The following is a 17,090-nucleotide window of genomic DNA, read 5'->3' as shown; positions in this document are numbered from 1 at the left end:
AAAAAATATAAAGGGAGAGGGAAAGGGAATACTAAGAAAAAGTTTGGGGACTTTGTATGGAGTACACAGTTTAAGGGAAAAACAGCCATCAATATAATTGTAAAAATACATTTTTTAATTAGGTATAGGTAAACAATAATTACATTAATTAAATAGTAATATGGACCATAAATATATAAAAAGACATGGATATGTTAAAGCCAACCTTCACTCAGGTTTTTCACTTTCTTACATCTAAATCACCCCCTCCACAGCACACCATAAAAATACCTTGTATATTCACTGCTCAAAAAAAATTATGGAACACTTTGAAAACATATCTGATCTCAATGGGCAAAAATCTCATGCTGGATATCTATACTGATATGGACTGGGTAATGTGTCAGGAATGAAAGGATGGCACATCATTTGATGGAAATGAAAATTATCCACCTACAGAGTGCTGAATTCAAAGACACCCCAAAAATCAAAGTGAAAAAATGATGCAGCAAGCTAGTCCATTTTGCTGAAATTTCATTGCAACAACTCAAAATGCTCCTTAGTAGTTTGTATGGCCCCCAAGTGCTTGTATGCATGCCTGACAACATCAGGGCATGCTCCTAATGAGATGACGGGTGGTGTTTTCCTCCCAGATTTGGACCAGAGCATCACTGAGCTGAACAGACTGAGGTGCAACGATGCTGACCGATGTTACAGGCAGCATAAAGTTCTCCGCGGCATCTCTGCACCCTTTCATGTCTGTCACATATGCTCAGGGTGAACCTGCTCTCATCTATGAAAAGCATGGGGCACCAGTGGCGGACCTGCCATGTCTGGTGTTCAATGGAAAAATGCCAATCGAGCTCCACAGTGTCCGGCAGTGAGCACTGAGCACACTAAAGGACGTCGGGCCCTCAGGCCACCCCCATGAAGTCTGTTTCTGATTGTTTGGTCAGAGACATTCACACCAGTGGCCTGCTGGAGGTCATTTTGTAGGGCTCTGGCAGTGCTCATCCTCTTCCTCCTTGCACAAAGGAGCAGATAACGGCCCTGCTGATGGTTTAAGGACCTTATACGGCTCTGTCCAGCTCTCCTAGAGTAACTGCCCTTCTCCTGGAATCTCCTCCATGCTCTTGTGCTGGGAGACACGGCAAACCTTCTGGCAATGACACGTATTGATGTGCCATCCTGGAGGAGTTGGACTGCCTGTGCAACCTTTTTTAGGGTCCAGGTATCGCCTCGTGCTACCAGTAGTGACACTGACCCTAGCCAAATGCAAAACTAGTGAAAAATGGTTTAGAAAAGATGAGTAGGGAAAATAAATGTCAGACACCTCCACCTGAAAAAACATTCCTGTTTTGGAGGTTGTCTCATTGTTGCCCATCTAGTGCACCTGTTGTTAATTTCAATTAACAACAAAGCAGCTTAAACTGATTAACAATCCCCTCTGTATACACCCCTCCCCCTCTGCTACTTAACTAACCAGATCAATATCCCAGGAGTTCTGATTCAAAAGTGTTCCTTTCAGTTTTTTTAAACAGTGTTTCTACCCCCCTCCTTCCCAGCCAACATTCTGCCTAGGAAAAATGAATGTACAGGATGCTCATGCAGTCTGCTCTGATACCACCCCCCCCCCCCCCCCATATCCCAAGAAGCTGCGGGAAGCTTCCCCACGCCTCAGGAAGAGGCATCTCTCATCAGGGAGCTGGTTCTACAGCAAGTACTGGGAAGAGAAAACCCTCTCCCAATGATGTAAAGGGCAAAGATGGAGGCAAGGGACCTGGTGTCCAGCAGCAGAGTGGCAGATCAGAACAGAACTCAGATCTATTTGCTAGTTGTTGCCAAGTATGTTTTTGTTGGGCTGTATGCACAATAACAGGTAAGAGGAGATTTAAAAAATATATATTAATTGGTGTTGAAGATCTGCTTTAGGTTACCATATATAGGTCAATAACAAGCTGTTACTGCATAAATATCTCTGTAAGATTAGGCCAATCCTTTAAAGTGATTGTAAAGGCATTTATTTTTATATATTTTTTATAAAAACGTTACACTTACCTGCTCTGTGTAATGGTTTTACACAGAGCAGCCCCAATCCTCCTCTTCACGGGTGTCCCCCCCCCCCCCCCCCGGCACTGCTGGCCCCTCCCTCCTGCTGAGAAGCTTGCGTTGGGGGCACCCAAGCAGGCTCATTCCTGAGTCGCTGCTTTGTGTGTCCAGTCACACACACGTTACTCAACCCCGCACCCTGCTCTCTCCCCATTGGTTCACTGGCTCCAGTTGACAATGGCTCCCACTGCTGTCTCAGCCAATGAGGAAGGAGAGACCCAAGTGAGCCACTGCTCTTGTGCACATCGTTTGATCGAGATGGGGCTCAGGTAAGTGTACACACAGAAGTTTTTTTTACTTTTATGTATACAATGGGAAGGAAAAAATGCACCTGTCAGCCAGGTCAGAAGACAGCACATGGTAGGCCCCCAGAGCAATCTAGTACAGGCAGATGTCTCCGTGCCCATCTATGGCTACTCTTAGCCATGTAGTTAAACTTCAGTACTATGAATGGAAGCTTACATTTATTTTTACAAACCGTGTTGGAAAACATGATTATGTGTTGTTATTTTCCATCCTGTATAGTTTATTCTTAATTCTTTTTGCATAATCGTTTTTTAATGATTGTCTATTCTTCCTGTCTCTTTAGGGGCCCAGAGGACACATGTTTTGAGTGTGGGGTATTCCCAGCAATCCTCAGCTTCCCTCTTGATTATCCCCTAAGTCCTCCAAAAATGAGGTTTACCGGTGAAATGTTTCATCCAAACAGTAAGTAATAAAATAAACAGATGCTTTTCTTCATCTAATATATTATTTAAATATTTTTTAGGGTACTTACTGTTTATGAACAGACATTCTTGGGATTTTAAGATAATTTCAAAGATTAGTTTGATATTTAAAGTGGAACTTTACCCACAACAACTTGATAAAAATAATGTTGTTTAGCAAGGAACATACATTCCACATTAATAGTTATGCTACCAAAATGAGTGTGTGCTGTAAACTGCCTCCAGCATTTCTACTGTTTCTTCTTGCTGGAGGCTGTCATTTTGCTGAAGCCAGAGCCCCTGAGCAGCAGGAAATCCTTAGGCTGTCAAAAGATCCGCCTCTATAAATTCAGCATTGCCTAAAAAAAGAGAACAACGGAGTATATGCAGAGCAGGGTGAGACAGTGTATTACTGGTTTTTAGCACAGACACTTATTTTTAATGTTTTACATAGCTACAGTCCCATTCGAAAGTATTCGGCCTCCTTGAACTTTGCGACCTTTTGCCACATTTCAGGCTTCAAACATAAAGATATAAAACTGTAATTTTTTTTGAAGACTAAACAACAAGTGGGACACAATCATGAAGTGGAACAAAATGTATTGGATATTTCAAACTTATTTAACAAATAAAAAACAAAAAAATTGGGCGTGCAAAATTATTCAGCCCCCTTAAGTTAATACTTTGTAGCGCCACCTTTTTCTGCAATTACAGCTGTAAGTCGCTTGGGGTATGTCTCTATCAGTTTTGCACATTGAGAGACTGAAATTTTTGCCCATTCCTCCTTGCAAAACAGCTCGAGCTCAGTGAGGTTGGATGGAGAGCGTTTGTGAACAGCAGTTTTCAGTTCTTTTGAATTCTCAATTGGATTCAGGTCTGGACTTTGACTTGGCCATTCTAACACCTGGATATGTTTATTTGTGAACCATTCCATTGTAGATTTTGCTTTATATTTTGGATCATTGTCTTGTTGGAAGACAAATCTCCGTCCCAGTCTCAGGTCTTTTGCAGACTCCATCAGGTTTTCTTCCAGAATGGTCCTGTATTTGGCTCCATCCATCTTCCCATCAATTTTAACCATCTTCCCTGTCCCTGCTGAAGAAAAGCAGGCTCAAACCATGATGCTGCCACCACCATGTTTCACAGTGGGGATGGTGTGTTCAGGGTGATGAGCTGTGTTGCTTTTACGCCAAACATGACGTTTTGCAGTGTTGCCAAAAAGTTCGATTTTGGTTTCATCTGACCAGAGCACCTTCTTCCACATGTTTGGTGCGTCTCCCAGGTGGCTTGTGGCAAACTTTAAACAACACTTTTTATGGATATCTTTAAGAAATGGCTTTCTTCTTGCCACTCTTCCATAAAGGCCAGATTTGTGCAGTATACGACTGATTGTTGTCCTATGGACAGAGTCTCCCACCTCAGCTGTAGATCTCTGCAGTTCATCCAGAGTGATCATGGGCCTCTTGGCTGCATCTCTGATCAGTCTTCTCCTTGTATGAGCTGAAAGTTTAGAGGGACGGCCAGGTCTTCGTAGATTTGCAGTGGTCTGATACTCCCATTTCAATATTATTGCTTGCACAGTGCTCCTTGGGATGTTTAAAGCTTGGGAAATCTTTTTGTATCCAAATCCGGCTTTAAACTTCTCCACAGCAGTATCTCGGACCTGCCTGGTGTGTTCCTTGTTCTTCATGATGCTCTCTGCGCTTTAAACGGACCTCTGAGACTATCACAGTGCAGGTGCATTTATACAGAGACATGATTACACACAGGTGGATTCTATTTATCATCATTAGTCATTTAGGTCAACATTGGATCATTTAGAGATCCTCACTGAACTTCTGGAGAGAGTTTGCTGCACTGAAAGTAAAGGGGCTGAATAATTTTGCACGCCCAATTTTTCAGTTTTTTATTTGTTAAAAAAGTTTGAAATATCCAATAAATTTTGTTCCACTTCATGATTGTGTCCCACTTGTTGTTGATTCTTCAAAAAAAATTACAGTTTTATATCTTTATGTTTGAAGCCTGAAATGTGGCAAAAGGTCGCAAAGTTCAAGGGGGCCGAATACTTTTGCAAGGCACTGTATACCCGCAAATGGGGCAATGTGATGAGATTTAGCAGGACTTAATCTTATAACTAAAGTTCCACTTTAAAGAATGCAATCTTTGCTTCACCATTTATAACTTCATATTGTTTCCTGGCAATGTTTCCTTGTAGACATTACGTTTTTTCCCAGGGCTTTACCAGGTCTGAGACAAAAGATATACCTCTCTTAAAGGCAGTGCTCCTAATCTCAGCTTGTTACCTGTATAAAAGACACCTGTCCACAGAAGCAATCAATCAGATTCCAATCTCTCCACCATGGCCCAAAACCAAAGAGCTGTGCAAGCATGTCAGGGACAAGATTGTAGACCTACACAAGGCTATATGGGCTACAAGACCATCACCAAGCAGCTTGGTGGAAGGGTTACAACAGTTGGTGCAATTATTCGCAAATGGAAGAAACACAAGATAACTGTAAATCTCCCTCGGTCTGGGGCTCACCTTGTGGAGTTTCAATGATCATGAGAACTGTGAGGAACCAGCCCAGAACTACATGTAAGAATCTTGTCATCGATCTCAAGCAGCTGGTAACACGCTACGTTGTGAAGAACTGAAATCCTGCAGTGCCCACGAGGCCCCCCTGCTCAAGAAAGCACATGTTCAGTCCCGTCTGAAGTTTGCTAATGAACATCTGAATGATTCAGAGGAGAAGTGGGTGAAAGTGTTGTAGTCAGATGAGACGACCAAAATCAAGCTCTTTGGCATCAGCTCAACTCGCCGTGTTTATAGGAGGAATGCTGCCTATGACCCCAAGAACACCATCCCCACTGTCAAACATGGAGGTGGTAACATTATGCTTTGGGGGTTTTTTTTCTGCTAAGTGGACAGGACAACTTCACTGCATCAAAGGAGCGATGGGTGAGAACCTCCTTCCCTCAGCCAGGGCATTGAAAATGGTTTGTGGATGGGTATTCCAGCATGACAATGACCCAAAACACACGAGGGGAGTTGAAGGTTCGAGTTACACCAAACGTCAGCTTCAAAACCTTAATAAATTGGAGAGGATCTGCAAAAAGGAGTGAGACAAAATCCCTCCCGAGATGTGTGCAAACCTGGTATCCAACTAGAAGAACTGTCTGCCCTCTGTGATTGCTAACAAGGGTTTTGCCACCAAGTACGAAGTCATGTTTTGCGAAGGGGTCAACTACTTATTTCACTCATTAAAATGCAAATCAATTTTATAACTTTTTTTAAATGCATTTTTCTGGATATTTTTGTTGTTATTTTGTCTCTCACTCTTAAGATTCCTTTAAAACATGTGAATGCAGGAAATATACATGATAAAGGGCAACGATGTGGTTATAGTTGGGAGTTTTGTAGAGAAGATTTAGTATGCGCAAAACTTCTGATCAGCAACTAGTATCTGGGTGAGAACAGGTAAATATGTGGACTTATATGTGTTTTTTTTCTTGCAGTATACCCAGATGGGAGAGTGTGCATTTCTATTCTACATGCTCCAGGAGATGACCCAATGGGTTATGAGAGCAGCGCGGAGAGGTGGAGTCCGGTACAAAGTGTGGAAAAAATTCTGCTGTCTGTTGTCAGCATGCTAGCAGGTGGGCAATTTTCTCTTTCAGTGGTCCGACTATCAATTCCATAAATAACTAGAGTCTGAAGGAGTTCCTGACCTTACAAATGAGAATGTGTTTATCCATAACCATTATTACATTTTCTTCACATGCTGAAAGTGAACTTTCCTATTGATTAAGAGGCAACTACTTTGTTACACAAAACAGTAGCAACACCATTAGGCAATAGTTGGTCCACACAGGACTACGACGTGAACGTAACCTACGCCCAGCCCTATTCACGTACTTCTACGTAAACGACGTAAAATACGATGGGAGTTGCGCCTCATACATGGGGAATAACTATACGCCGGAAGTAAGCCTTACGCAAACCGAGTATATTATGCGCCGGGCGCAACGACGTTCGTGAATCGGCGTATCTCACTAATTTGCATATTCAAATCTTAAATCAATGGGAGCGCCCCTTGCGGCCAGCGTAAATATGCGCCCACGATACGACAGCGTAGGAAACTTACGTCGGTTGGATGAAGCCTATTTTCAGGCGTATCTTGCTTTCAGAGTCAGGCGCATGAATATGACGGCGCATATGTGCACTTACGCGGCGTATCTCGTGATACGTCGGTGTATGTGCTACGTGAATCCGTGCCAAAGTTTCTATTTTGGTAGTTTCAGGTGTCACTTAGATGGCTGATCAAACCTCTGGAAAAATAGTCAGAAAATGATCATCACTCTTCTTTTTGAACGTCTAATGTATTCAGTCTAAGACATTACCTATTGCCAAGAGAAGAGATGTTAAAAAAAAATGTCACAAGGCCTTTTATGTTTATAGGCTGACTTCAGTAGCTAGAATAGAGGCCAGGTCCCCTATGGAAATTCTGACTGCAACAATTCCACTAGTAATTCAGGTTCCTTATAGATGAAAATATGAATGTGTGAAAAAAAGCTGGCATGCTTGACAGAACAATTGAAATCCCATTCCCAAAGACTTTAAATGTCACTCTTGGCAGTAGAGGCTCTACAATGGATGATGGTCTGTCTGTTGTACATAGAGAGCAGAAAAGTTTATCCTCAAAGCACCAGGAGCTATCAGTAGCCTGAAAGATTTTCATTCTGATGATAACACTGTAGTTTTGTTTATTTCTGATATGAGGCCAAAATTTACAGAACATGACAACTCGCATGTCTTTTTCAGTAGTTATGATAATAGGTACAGTCAATAACCCTTGCTGAGCTAATACAAAAGTATGTTCTCACAGCTCTTTGTATCTGTAATCATCCCTTAGTATTAGATATCACTATTAAAGGGGCCATGCACAGCCCCGAAACATTTCAAGGTCTGAACAACAACTTCATCTGAAAAACCTTGTTAAAGTGGATATAAACCCTCCCTACACCTAGTGAAGTGAACAGCCTCAGAAGATACACAGGGATGAAACTAATCTCCCTACATACGTTTTACATGTATATCTGCTGTCTTCACATTTATATACGGTTTAGAAAGTTGAGATAGTGTTAGGATATTTTCTCTTCCTGGTTAACACATAGTGTGATGTCTGGGCATACAGCCAAGATAACTAACATTGCTGATTGGAGGAAAGGCACACACCCCCTCTCATCATAGGCAGATCCTCTCCAATTCATTAAGAAGTGTTTTGTAATAGGACCTGCTCCCTGATAATCCATTTTAGCAACCTCCCAGGACAGAAGATTCAGGCTGTTTTTGTCTAAAAAGTCTGAGAATTTGTCAGGAGTTATCCGTGTTGATAACAGAGGAACTGTTCAGGAGAAAGCTATAAGACTTAGCAAATTGAAGAGAGATAACAAAATACTGCAGATATATTTGCCCAGTTCAAATTTTATGAATCGGGTTTACATCCACTTTAAGCAGTTTACCAGCTTTATCTTCCTGTTAGAGTGTGGCTACCTTCATTCTCCATGGTCCCACTCTAAGCAACCCTCTCTTGCTCGCTCCTGAGATGGACTAGGGACTATGGGGTGTGTAGTGTGCATAGAGTAGTACACATGACTGCAACAAATGCGTTCAGGGGCTTACAGGGGATGTTACAAATAGGCAGAAAAACACAGTAAGAAAAGATTTCCTGAACAATAGTTTACAGAGCTATTAGATAGTGTGTTTGTATGGATTCATTTTGGAAGATATGGATTACTTTATCGTACATCATGGGACACAGAGCAGACTATAAATCATGACTACCTGGGTTATGTGCCACCTGTAGGTGAATGGACACTGGCAGACCAAACAGACAAGAAGTCCTCCCCTATATAACCCTTCCTACTCATGAGTTCCTTAGTTTAATTGTCAGTGCCTGAAACATGATGGTCACTGAAGTACATCACTGTATGCAAAATACCACATTCTTGCTCATGAGGGATGGACTGAAGCCACTTCTATTCTTCTCTAAACCTGGTCTGTTTCTTTTTTTGGAGTGCAGCGTTTTAACATGGCCCCGGAGTCGCGATACCTGGAAGTGACTCTGGGACAACATGTTGGCGGCCGGAGGGGGAGACGAGGACCTTCTTTTTTTTTTTTTTTTTTTTTACGAGGGTTTACTTCCTCTTTAACCACTTCAATACTGGACACTTTCACTTATCCAGGCCAAGTTACATTTTTATACGTTATACTGTCCCGATTTTTTTAACCCCGTACTCACCTCGTAGCCGTCCATCGTAGATTTCGGCTCCCGCGGGGAATGGGCGTGCCTATGGAGAGGGAGGATGATTGACGGCCGGCCCTGGCACGTCACTCTCCCCGAAGACAGCCGGAGTAGGTCTCGGCTCTTCACGGCGCGTGCGCACAGGCTATGCGCACGCGTCGTGAAGACCAAGCCTATTTCGGCTATTTCCGGAGAAGCGTGACGCGCCAGAGCCGGCCGTCAATCATCCTCCGTCTCCAGAGGCACGCCCATTCCCCGGTATCTTCGATGGACGACTACAAGGTGAGTATGGGGGGAAAAAATTCGGGACAGGCATACTGTAGCTCGCGCTACAATGCCTGATTTAAAGGTAAAAGAAAAAAAATTATTTTTTTTCCCGTCGATAGGGTGAACCCCCGCTTTAAGTACACTCACTTTACTCGCAAGTAAGGACATACTTGTGAGTGTATGTAAAGGGCCTCACAAGTACTGTACAGACATTTTGCAGTCACAGTAGAAGGAGCTGAAGCTCAGAGAGCATAGCCTGCCCTGTTCCAGTATGCCCCTGACACCCCCACTACAGCCCCTGAGACCTTAACTACAGCCCCCTGATCCCCCACTACACCGTAGAAGTGAAAAAGGGTATTGTTTCACTTTAAGTACATTTTCGTTTTACATACATGCTCTGGTCCCATTGTGTACTTAAAAGTGGGATATGCCTGTATATAATTTAGTCTGCAGGAATGTCTACAATCTATTGAATATACAGTATCTCAAAAATGTGAGTACACCCCTCAATTTTTTTAAAATATTTTATTATATCTTTTCATGTGACAACACTGAAGAAATTACACTTTTCTACAAGGTAAAGTAGTGAGTGTACAGCTTGTATAACAGTGAGTACATCCCTAAGTAAAAATGTCCAAATTGGGCCCAAAGTGTCAATATTTCTTTATCGTACATCACGGGACACAGAGAAGCATAGTAATTACTATGTGGGTTATAGAGTCTACCTTCAGGTGATGGACACTGGCACGCCCTTGATGCAGGAAGTTCCCTCCCCTATATAACCCCTCCCATACCGGGAGTACCTCAGTTTTTTTGTTTTTTGTGTCTAAGGTGTTGGTCACGAGTGAACATGTGCTCTGAGAAGCTCCACTGGAGGAATCCATGCTGGATTTAAAAAGCCTCCATAGAAACCAGATCCGTCCAAAGTGCTTCATTGCCAAAGTGGACGGTACCCAGGCCTTGGTTGAGAAGAACAGGGTTTTGCCTGTAATGCTCCTCTTTTGAGGGCTGGATCCTGGGTTTTCAGTGCTTTGGTCATACCCAATACCCAAATCTTACTGACAGGTCCAGGGGTGTGGTGTTCCTGTCCATGGACCCCGGTTCCTGAAGGCCTCCAGACTCAGCTCTCTGTGATGGGCGAATATTGGACTGCCTGTATTTTGCAGAGTCCTGCAGCGTTGGATAAGGTAAGTGAAGGGTCTTTCAGAACTTGGTTCTGAAAGTTTCCTTCTTTTGAGCCATTATGCTAGTTTGCCTAAAGTTTGCCTGTCTGTGCCTTCTCTCTCCTTTTATTTGTCCTGGTGTAGCAGTGGTTGTGACGTTTATCTATAATGAGTACTTGCCTGAGTGCGTCATTTAGCCTCCGCCTGCTGGTAGTTGGTTCCTGGGTAAAGTTCCTCCAAAAACTTTGGCTACAGAAAAGTTTGTTTTTGGTACTCACATGCTGGCTTCGGCTGACAGCAGACCTCGTGCACGGGCGCGTCGGCGTCACGTGTGCGTGTGGGCAATAATCATCATAGGTGCACATGCGCGCAATAGCATAGATTTATGCACCCCAGCATCAAGTGCGCGTGTGCAACATGCACGGGCGGCTCCGGGATGCGCGCGCATTAGCGTGTGTGCACGCACGAGGCCTCGGGATAGGTGCGCGGTGGCGCATGCGCACAGCCTTGTAATAGGCGCGCGCGTCAGGATTTGTTTTAGCTGCTCTCTATGAAGCTGAAATTGCAGGACAGAGCAGGTCAGGTGACTTGCACCTACACCATAAAGCTCAGCCTACCTCACCCATCCTGGCTGAAGGTGGACACAGAGAGTTTTTTTGTGCATAAATTGACAGTGGCATTTCTTAAGGCGCATTGTGTGCTCTGCTTCTCGCTGACCATCAAATAGCAGCATCAGTGCTGGTCTATAGGTCCGCAAGTGGATACAATTCCTAGCTGTGATTACCTTGGCTTTACTATGGCAAAGGGCTCAGGGACTAAAAATGCAAAAAGACAAAGGGTTCGCTATCAGGCTCAGAGGATCTCCGGCATGCTCCTGCGGCTATTTTCTCTCCTGATAAATTAGAGGTGGCCCAGGGTGATCCATCGGGGCTGTTGGGTGCCTCAGCTGCCCTTGCTCCAGTTTTTGTAACAGAGGAGGCTCTGGCCTCAGCCATGGGTGGACTGGAGAAAAGATTGGCGACTTTAATTGCATCTTCTGTTTCAAGAGATAAACGCACCAGGTCTCCCTCTCCCCCTGCAGTGTTCCTTATGGCGGAACAGCTATCCCTGGAAGAGGTTGATTTACCCTCATTGGATCAGTCAGAGGGTCAGTCAGATGTCTCTGACTCTGAGGATTCTACCCTGGAGGAACCGTTTCGGGCTTCTCAGCCTGAAAGGTTGTTAGTGCAGTCCCTTACTGAGATGGTCCGTTCGGCCTTCAAGTTACCTCTATTAGATGTCTATTTCCAAAAGACCTCTGGATATGACACTGAGCATGGGCACTCAACTTCTTTGGTCGACCATGGCGAGGCCTGTTCTGAGTGGAACCTGTCCTGTTAAACAGCTGTTTGGTCTTGGCCACTGTGCTGCAGCTCAGTTTCAGGGTCTTGGCAATCTTCTTATAGCCTAGAACATCTTTATGTAAAGCAACGATTCTTTTTTCAGATCCTCAGAGTTCTTTGCCATGAGCCATGTTGAACTTCTGGTGACCAGTATGAGAGAGTAAGAGCGATAACACCAAATTTAACACACCTGCTCCCCATTTACACTCAAGACCTTGTAACACTTATGACATCAGGGTGGGAAAATGGCTAATTGGGACCAATTTAGAAATTTTCACTTAGCGGTGTACTCACGTTTGTTGCCAGCGGTTTAGACATTTCGGCTGGGTTCACACTGATACGACATACGCTCCGACTTTGAAAGCACATGTCGCATGACGTGTAAATCAATGGTTTCCTATGAGAGCTGCCTTAACTGGTCCAACACAAGTCGATCTGACTTTGAAAAAGGTTCCTGCACTACTTTGGTCTGACTTTGTTCCTACTTCAGCCCATTGATTATCATTGAAGTCGGATCAAAGTAGGATCCTTTTCCTAACCATCTGACTCGTGACATCTGACATGGTGATTGCAGCAGCAGTAAAAAGAATTTACGTCACACTGGGATTGTTTTGATTGGTCAAAGGACAAGTCAGACTATCACAAAGTTGGATCAAAACAGTGTAAATCGGGGTGCATGGGTGCTGCCCCCTCTCTCCAGCCACCCCCCCTATGACCCATGGATAGATTCATGCATCCATGTCCACCGCTGCCATCCCCTTTTCAGGCACCTGAATTACAGCGGCTCTAATAGGCGTAAAAAAAGGTGTGTTGGAAAAGCAAAAGAATATTTGCTTTCCTAACACTGAACCACCAATTAGGTGCTCGGGTCTGTCACCCGTCACCTGATTGGCTGAAACAACAGGCACCGCTATTGGATGCCTATCAGGAGGAGAGGATGGGAGATGAGGACAACATGTGACCCATGGGGGACCATCACCTGCTGCCCCACTGAGACAGGGTAAGTGCAAGCGGGTGGGGGGGTCACACTGGCAGCATTTGATGGCACAGTGGCAACATTTGATGGGTAAACTGGCAGCATTTGATGGCCACAGTGGCAGCATTTGATGACCACAGTGGCAGCATTTGATGGGCACAGTGGCAGTGTTTAATGGGCACAGTGGCTGCGTTTGATGGCACAGTGGCTGCAATTGATTTTTCTTTTTTTCAGAATTGTTCCGTTTGTTTGCGGCCCCCCAAAAATTTGGAGCACCAGCTGCCACTGGATCAAAGTAGTATCCTGTTCATTCAAGTCAGAGTGATGTAGGACCGATGTCGCAGAGCAGCATGAAAGTCTTATGACTGTCGTGTAGTATCAGTGTGAACCCAGCCTAATGATGTAGTCATGGAGAAGTGGAAGATGATTCTAGTGGCAACCTGTGAAGCTCTGGTGAACTCCATGCCCAAGAGGGTTAAGGCAGTGCTGGAAAATATTGACACTTTGGGTCCAATTTGGACATTTATACTTAGGGGTGAACTCACTTTTGTTGACAGCGGTTTAGACATTAATGGCTGTGTGTTGAGATATTTTGAGGCAACAGCAAATTTACACTGTTATACAAGATGTACACTCACTACTTTACATTGTAGCAAAGTGTCATTTCTTCAGTGTTTGTCACATGAAAGATATAATAAAATATTTACAAAAATGAAAGGGGTGTACTCACTATTGTGAGATACTGTAGGTTAAAAAATAGATCAATCCTGATGTACTGACTTACTAATTTCTTGATGCCAGGACAGTACAAACACCCCCCCCCCCCCCCCAAATGACCCATTCTTGGAAAGTAGACAGTCTGAGGTATTTAGTAAGAGTCATGGTGAGTTTTATTGAAGTTGTAATTTTTTTGTCCACATTTTTTGAAAAATTAAGAAATTGAAAGAAAAAAAAGTAGTATACCGTCATCAAATAATGGTAATTTTCTTTTTTACATTTTTTTTGTACGTACTTTTAACAGAGCAGTTGCAGTGTTACCCTAGTGACACTGTACTACTCTGGAGAAGTGATCAGGATTTGTTTTTTTTTACACTATTATTGCTTATAACAGTGATGATCACTGTTATAAGCATTCATTTTTATGAATGGTATGCATTTATTCATTGTGTACTATTGTTTAAACTGTGATTGACCACAGCTATCACGCGGTACAGATGCACTGTGATTGGCCTGGTCAGTATCATGCAATCATTTAGAGATCAATACAATAGTACACAATGAATGGCTATTTTTGGCATGATTGTTCACAGCAATTACATGGTACCAGGGCTGGCCTGGTACAATGATCTGTCGAGTGACAGAGCGCACCGCAGCGTGGCCCAAGACTGGGAGGACATGATATGACATCCACACAGGATGGGGAAAGCTCCCACTCAGCCGTCATTTGTCTATAGGCTGGGAGGGAGGTAGTAAAACAAATGTTACTTTTTTTTCTCGTCTAGGCACCTGGAATGTCTCAGTGCACATTTTACCTTAGCAAGTTGTCCATGTGTGTCCGCCATTACCCAAGAAACTGTTTCCAGTTGTGAGAAAAGAAAAAGAAACATTGAAAATATTTCTTAATATCTGCAAAACATTCACATATTGTATTTTTTTGTGCAGTCTGACACCTTGACTTTTATTCCAGTACTGTACTCTTCTGACCGCCTTTTACAACCGGAATACTAGATAAGGGAGGTTTGAGTTTTTTGTTCTGTATAATGAACCCTTATCCAATAAGCTGTTTCCATCTAAAAGCAAACAGTATAAGCCTACAGGTTATGGTGAGAAAAGACTTAAAGAATCAAAATGCCCTCAACTTTAATCAGCGTGTAGCAGAGTGTGCTACGAAATGTGCTGTTTGGGGTGTTAAGGAATGATTTGCATGGCTCCATCCACTGTCCTAAAATGAGGAATAATCCTTTGATTTTTGAGAGATGCGATGGGCTGTGTTGCAGTTGAGAGCAGAAAAAGCATAATGTAGAAATGATGTCTTAAAGTGGATGTAAACCCAAAACAATCTTTTTTTTTTTTTTTTTTTTTTTTTTTTTTATGTCACAATGTAGAGAATACGATTTCCTATCATCTGTGCCAAGTCTTGCCACACAGAGTTAATCCAGCTCTGAGCAATCCACTTTTATTGTTCAGTGAAAATTAACAGACTTCCAGATAAAAACCTGTCTAAATAAAAAGTCCTTCCGTCCCCTTGCTTCGAGTGACAGGGTTTTTACATATCTCGTGCACTAGCTTGGACACATGCACATTCCTGGATGTTTATCATAATATGAGGTGATCCACAGTTCATTGTGAGAGGTAATGTATGTCACTCGAAGCAAGGGGACGGAAAGGACTTTTTATTTAGACAGGTTTTTATCTGGAAGTCTGTTCATTTTCACTGAACAATAAAAGTGGATTGCTCAGAGCTGGATTAACTAACTCTGTGTGGCAAGACTGGGCACAGATGATAGGAAATCTTATTCTCTACATTGTGACATAAAAAAAAAAAAAAAATATTTGGGTTTACATCCTTTTTAAAGTCTCAAAACTCATATATTGTACTTTTTTGTGCAGCCTGGCATTGTGACTCCTGTTTCAGCACTTTTAGAGTAATCTTCTGTCTGCCTTATTCAACTGAAATACTAGATAAGAAAGGTTTGAGTTTCATGTTGTGTTATGAATCTGTTGGTGATTCAGTTGGAATCTTTGAAGCTTTTTATTTTCTGTAATATTATTCTCTTTCAGACACGATTTTCTTTTAAATGTACCAGCCTGAACTGTCTTTTACAATCTTACTTTGTCAGTTCCCCACTGTGCCGTAAGTGTTCATTTTCAGTGTTAAAATTTAAATAATTTTTTTTTTTTTTTTTTTTTTTTAGAACCAAATGATGAAAGTGGAGCTAATGTAGATGCCTCAAAGATGTGGCGAGACGACCGTGAGCAGTTTAACAGGATTGCCCGGCAGACTGTTCAGAAATCTTTGGGATTGTGAAATGGCTCATCAGTATTTCTTATAAACAGAGATTTCTCTGTGTATTTCTGCCACACAGACACTTTCAAGCAATCCTTGAAATGCTGGGATCATTTACCTTTTCTCTTTGCTTGCAAAAGTAGTTTTTTTTGGGGGGGGATGTTTTTGCACCATTACATTTGTTTCCAATTTCAGCACACCATTACCACACCTCTCTGATAATTGGAGCATAATGACTGAACCATCTTGTAAGTTCTGAGTATAAGACTCTTTTGGAATTATTGCACACTTTATCACCTAGATCCACATATGAACTTTGGACACTGGGGTTTGAAAGATTTTTCATACAAACTCCCTTACAGTGTTTTTAAATTTAACATAAATGTCTCAAATGTTTTGGAACATGGCTTTACTTCTGCCTGAAACTGGATCCAAAGTTATTTCCCGGCATGTAGTAGTCAGGTCAATAAGTATGGACACTTTCAAAAATAAGGGATAATGGATTTGGGTTGGGATCTCATAGGAAACATTTCTCTTGAACCTTAAACCTTTTCATTGTGCGTTTAGAAGAATTGTGCGAATTGCATGATTACATATAAAGTTTATTTTTGTAAAAGGGTCCACAACCTTCTATACAGTGTTGCAGTTTATGATGTTTTCTTTTCAGATATTTTTTCTTGTTAACAATGCATCATTGCATAAATGTTAGAAGGCCTGATCTGCCATTATGACGTTCTCTGCCACATCTTTCTGAAATAAATTATTGATATAATTATGTGTACATCTGCGTGACTGCCAGTCTGTTTGGTCTGTAATTGTTGGGCTTCATTAGTGCACTCAGTTTAGTGTCCTGGGCAAGGCCAACTTCACAGTTTGATCAGCAGTTGGAAGCTAGGACTGTTACAACATTTCAGCACTGCATGATCTTTTTCATCAGATATGCACATCGACACCTCCTGGCTCTGCTTTTATTACTAATGCACCCGCTTCCTAGCTGTAAAGGTCTGCTAATGCCTAATAGTACACATAAACATGCATATTAATGTCAAATTGGCAGTGCTGGTCAGCGACTATCTGATGTCTGTATCTCAGATGAGCCTTTTTTCACATATTCCTAACAAAAAACATTTGCAGCTGTATCCCAAATTGGTGTTTTCCTTTTTATTACTCTTTTAATAAGTGACTTTACTGTATT

The 17,090-nt window shown here is 42.4% G+C and overlaps 1 protein-coding gene across 1 annotated transcript in view; it reads left to right on the top strand.

Moving 5' to 3' along the window:
• The window catches only part of UBE2G2 (ubiquitin conjugating enzyme E2 G2), a 96,042-nt gene extending 79,366 nt beyond the window's left edge, over positions 1-16,676 (top strand). The window contains exons 4-6 of the mRNA XM_040357417.1: positions 2,678-2,796; positions 6,312-6,452; positions 15,804-16,676. Of these exons, the coding sequence (XP_040213351.1) occupies positions 2,678-2,796; positions 6,312-6,452; positions 15,804-15,916 (373 nt within the window). The 3' untranslated portion in view covers positions 15,917-16,676. The remainder of the gene's footprint in view (positions 1-2,677; positions 2,797-6,311; positions 6,453-15,803) is intronic.
• The last annotated feature ends 414 nt before the right edge of the window (positions 16,677-17,090 follow it).

This window comes from Rana temporaria, chromosome 6, assembly GCF_905171775.1.
Source record: "Rana temporaria chromosome 6, aRanTem1.1, whole genome shotgun sequence".
Lineage (NCBI taxonomy): Eukaryota > Metazoa > Chordata > Amphibia > Anura > Ranidae > Rana > Rana temporaria.
This window is presented reverse-complemented; position numbering and strand designations above follow the sequence as displayed.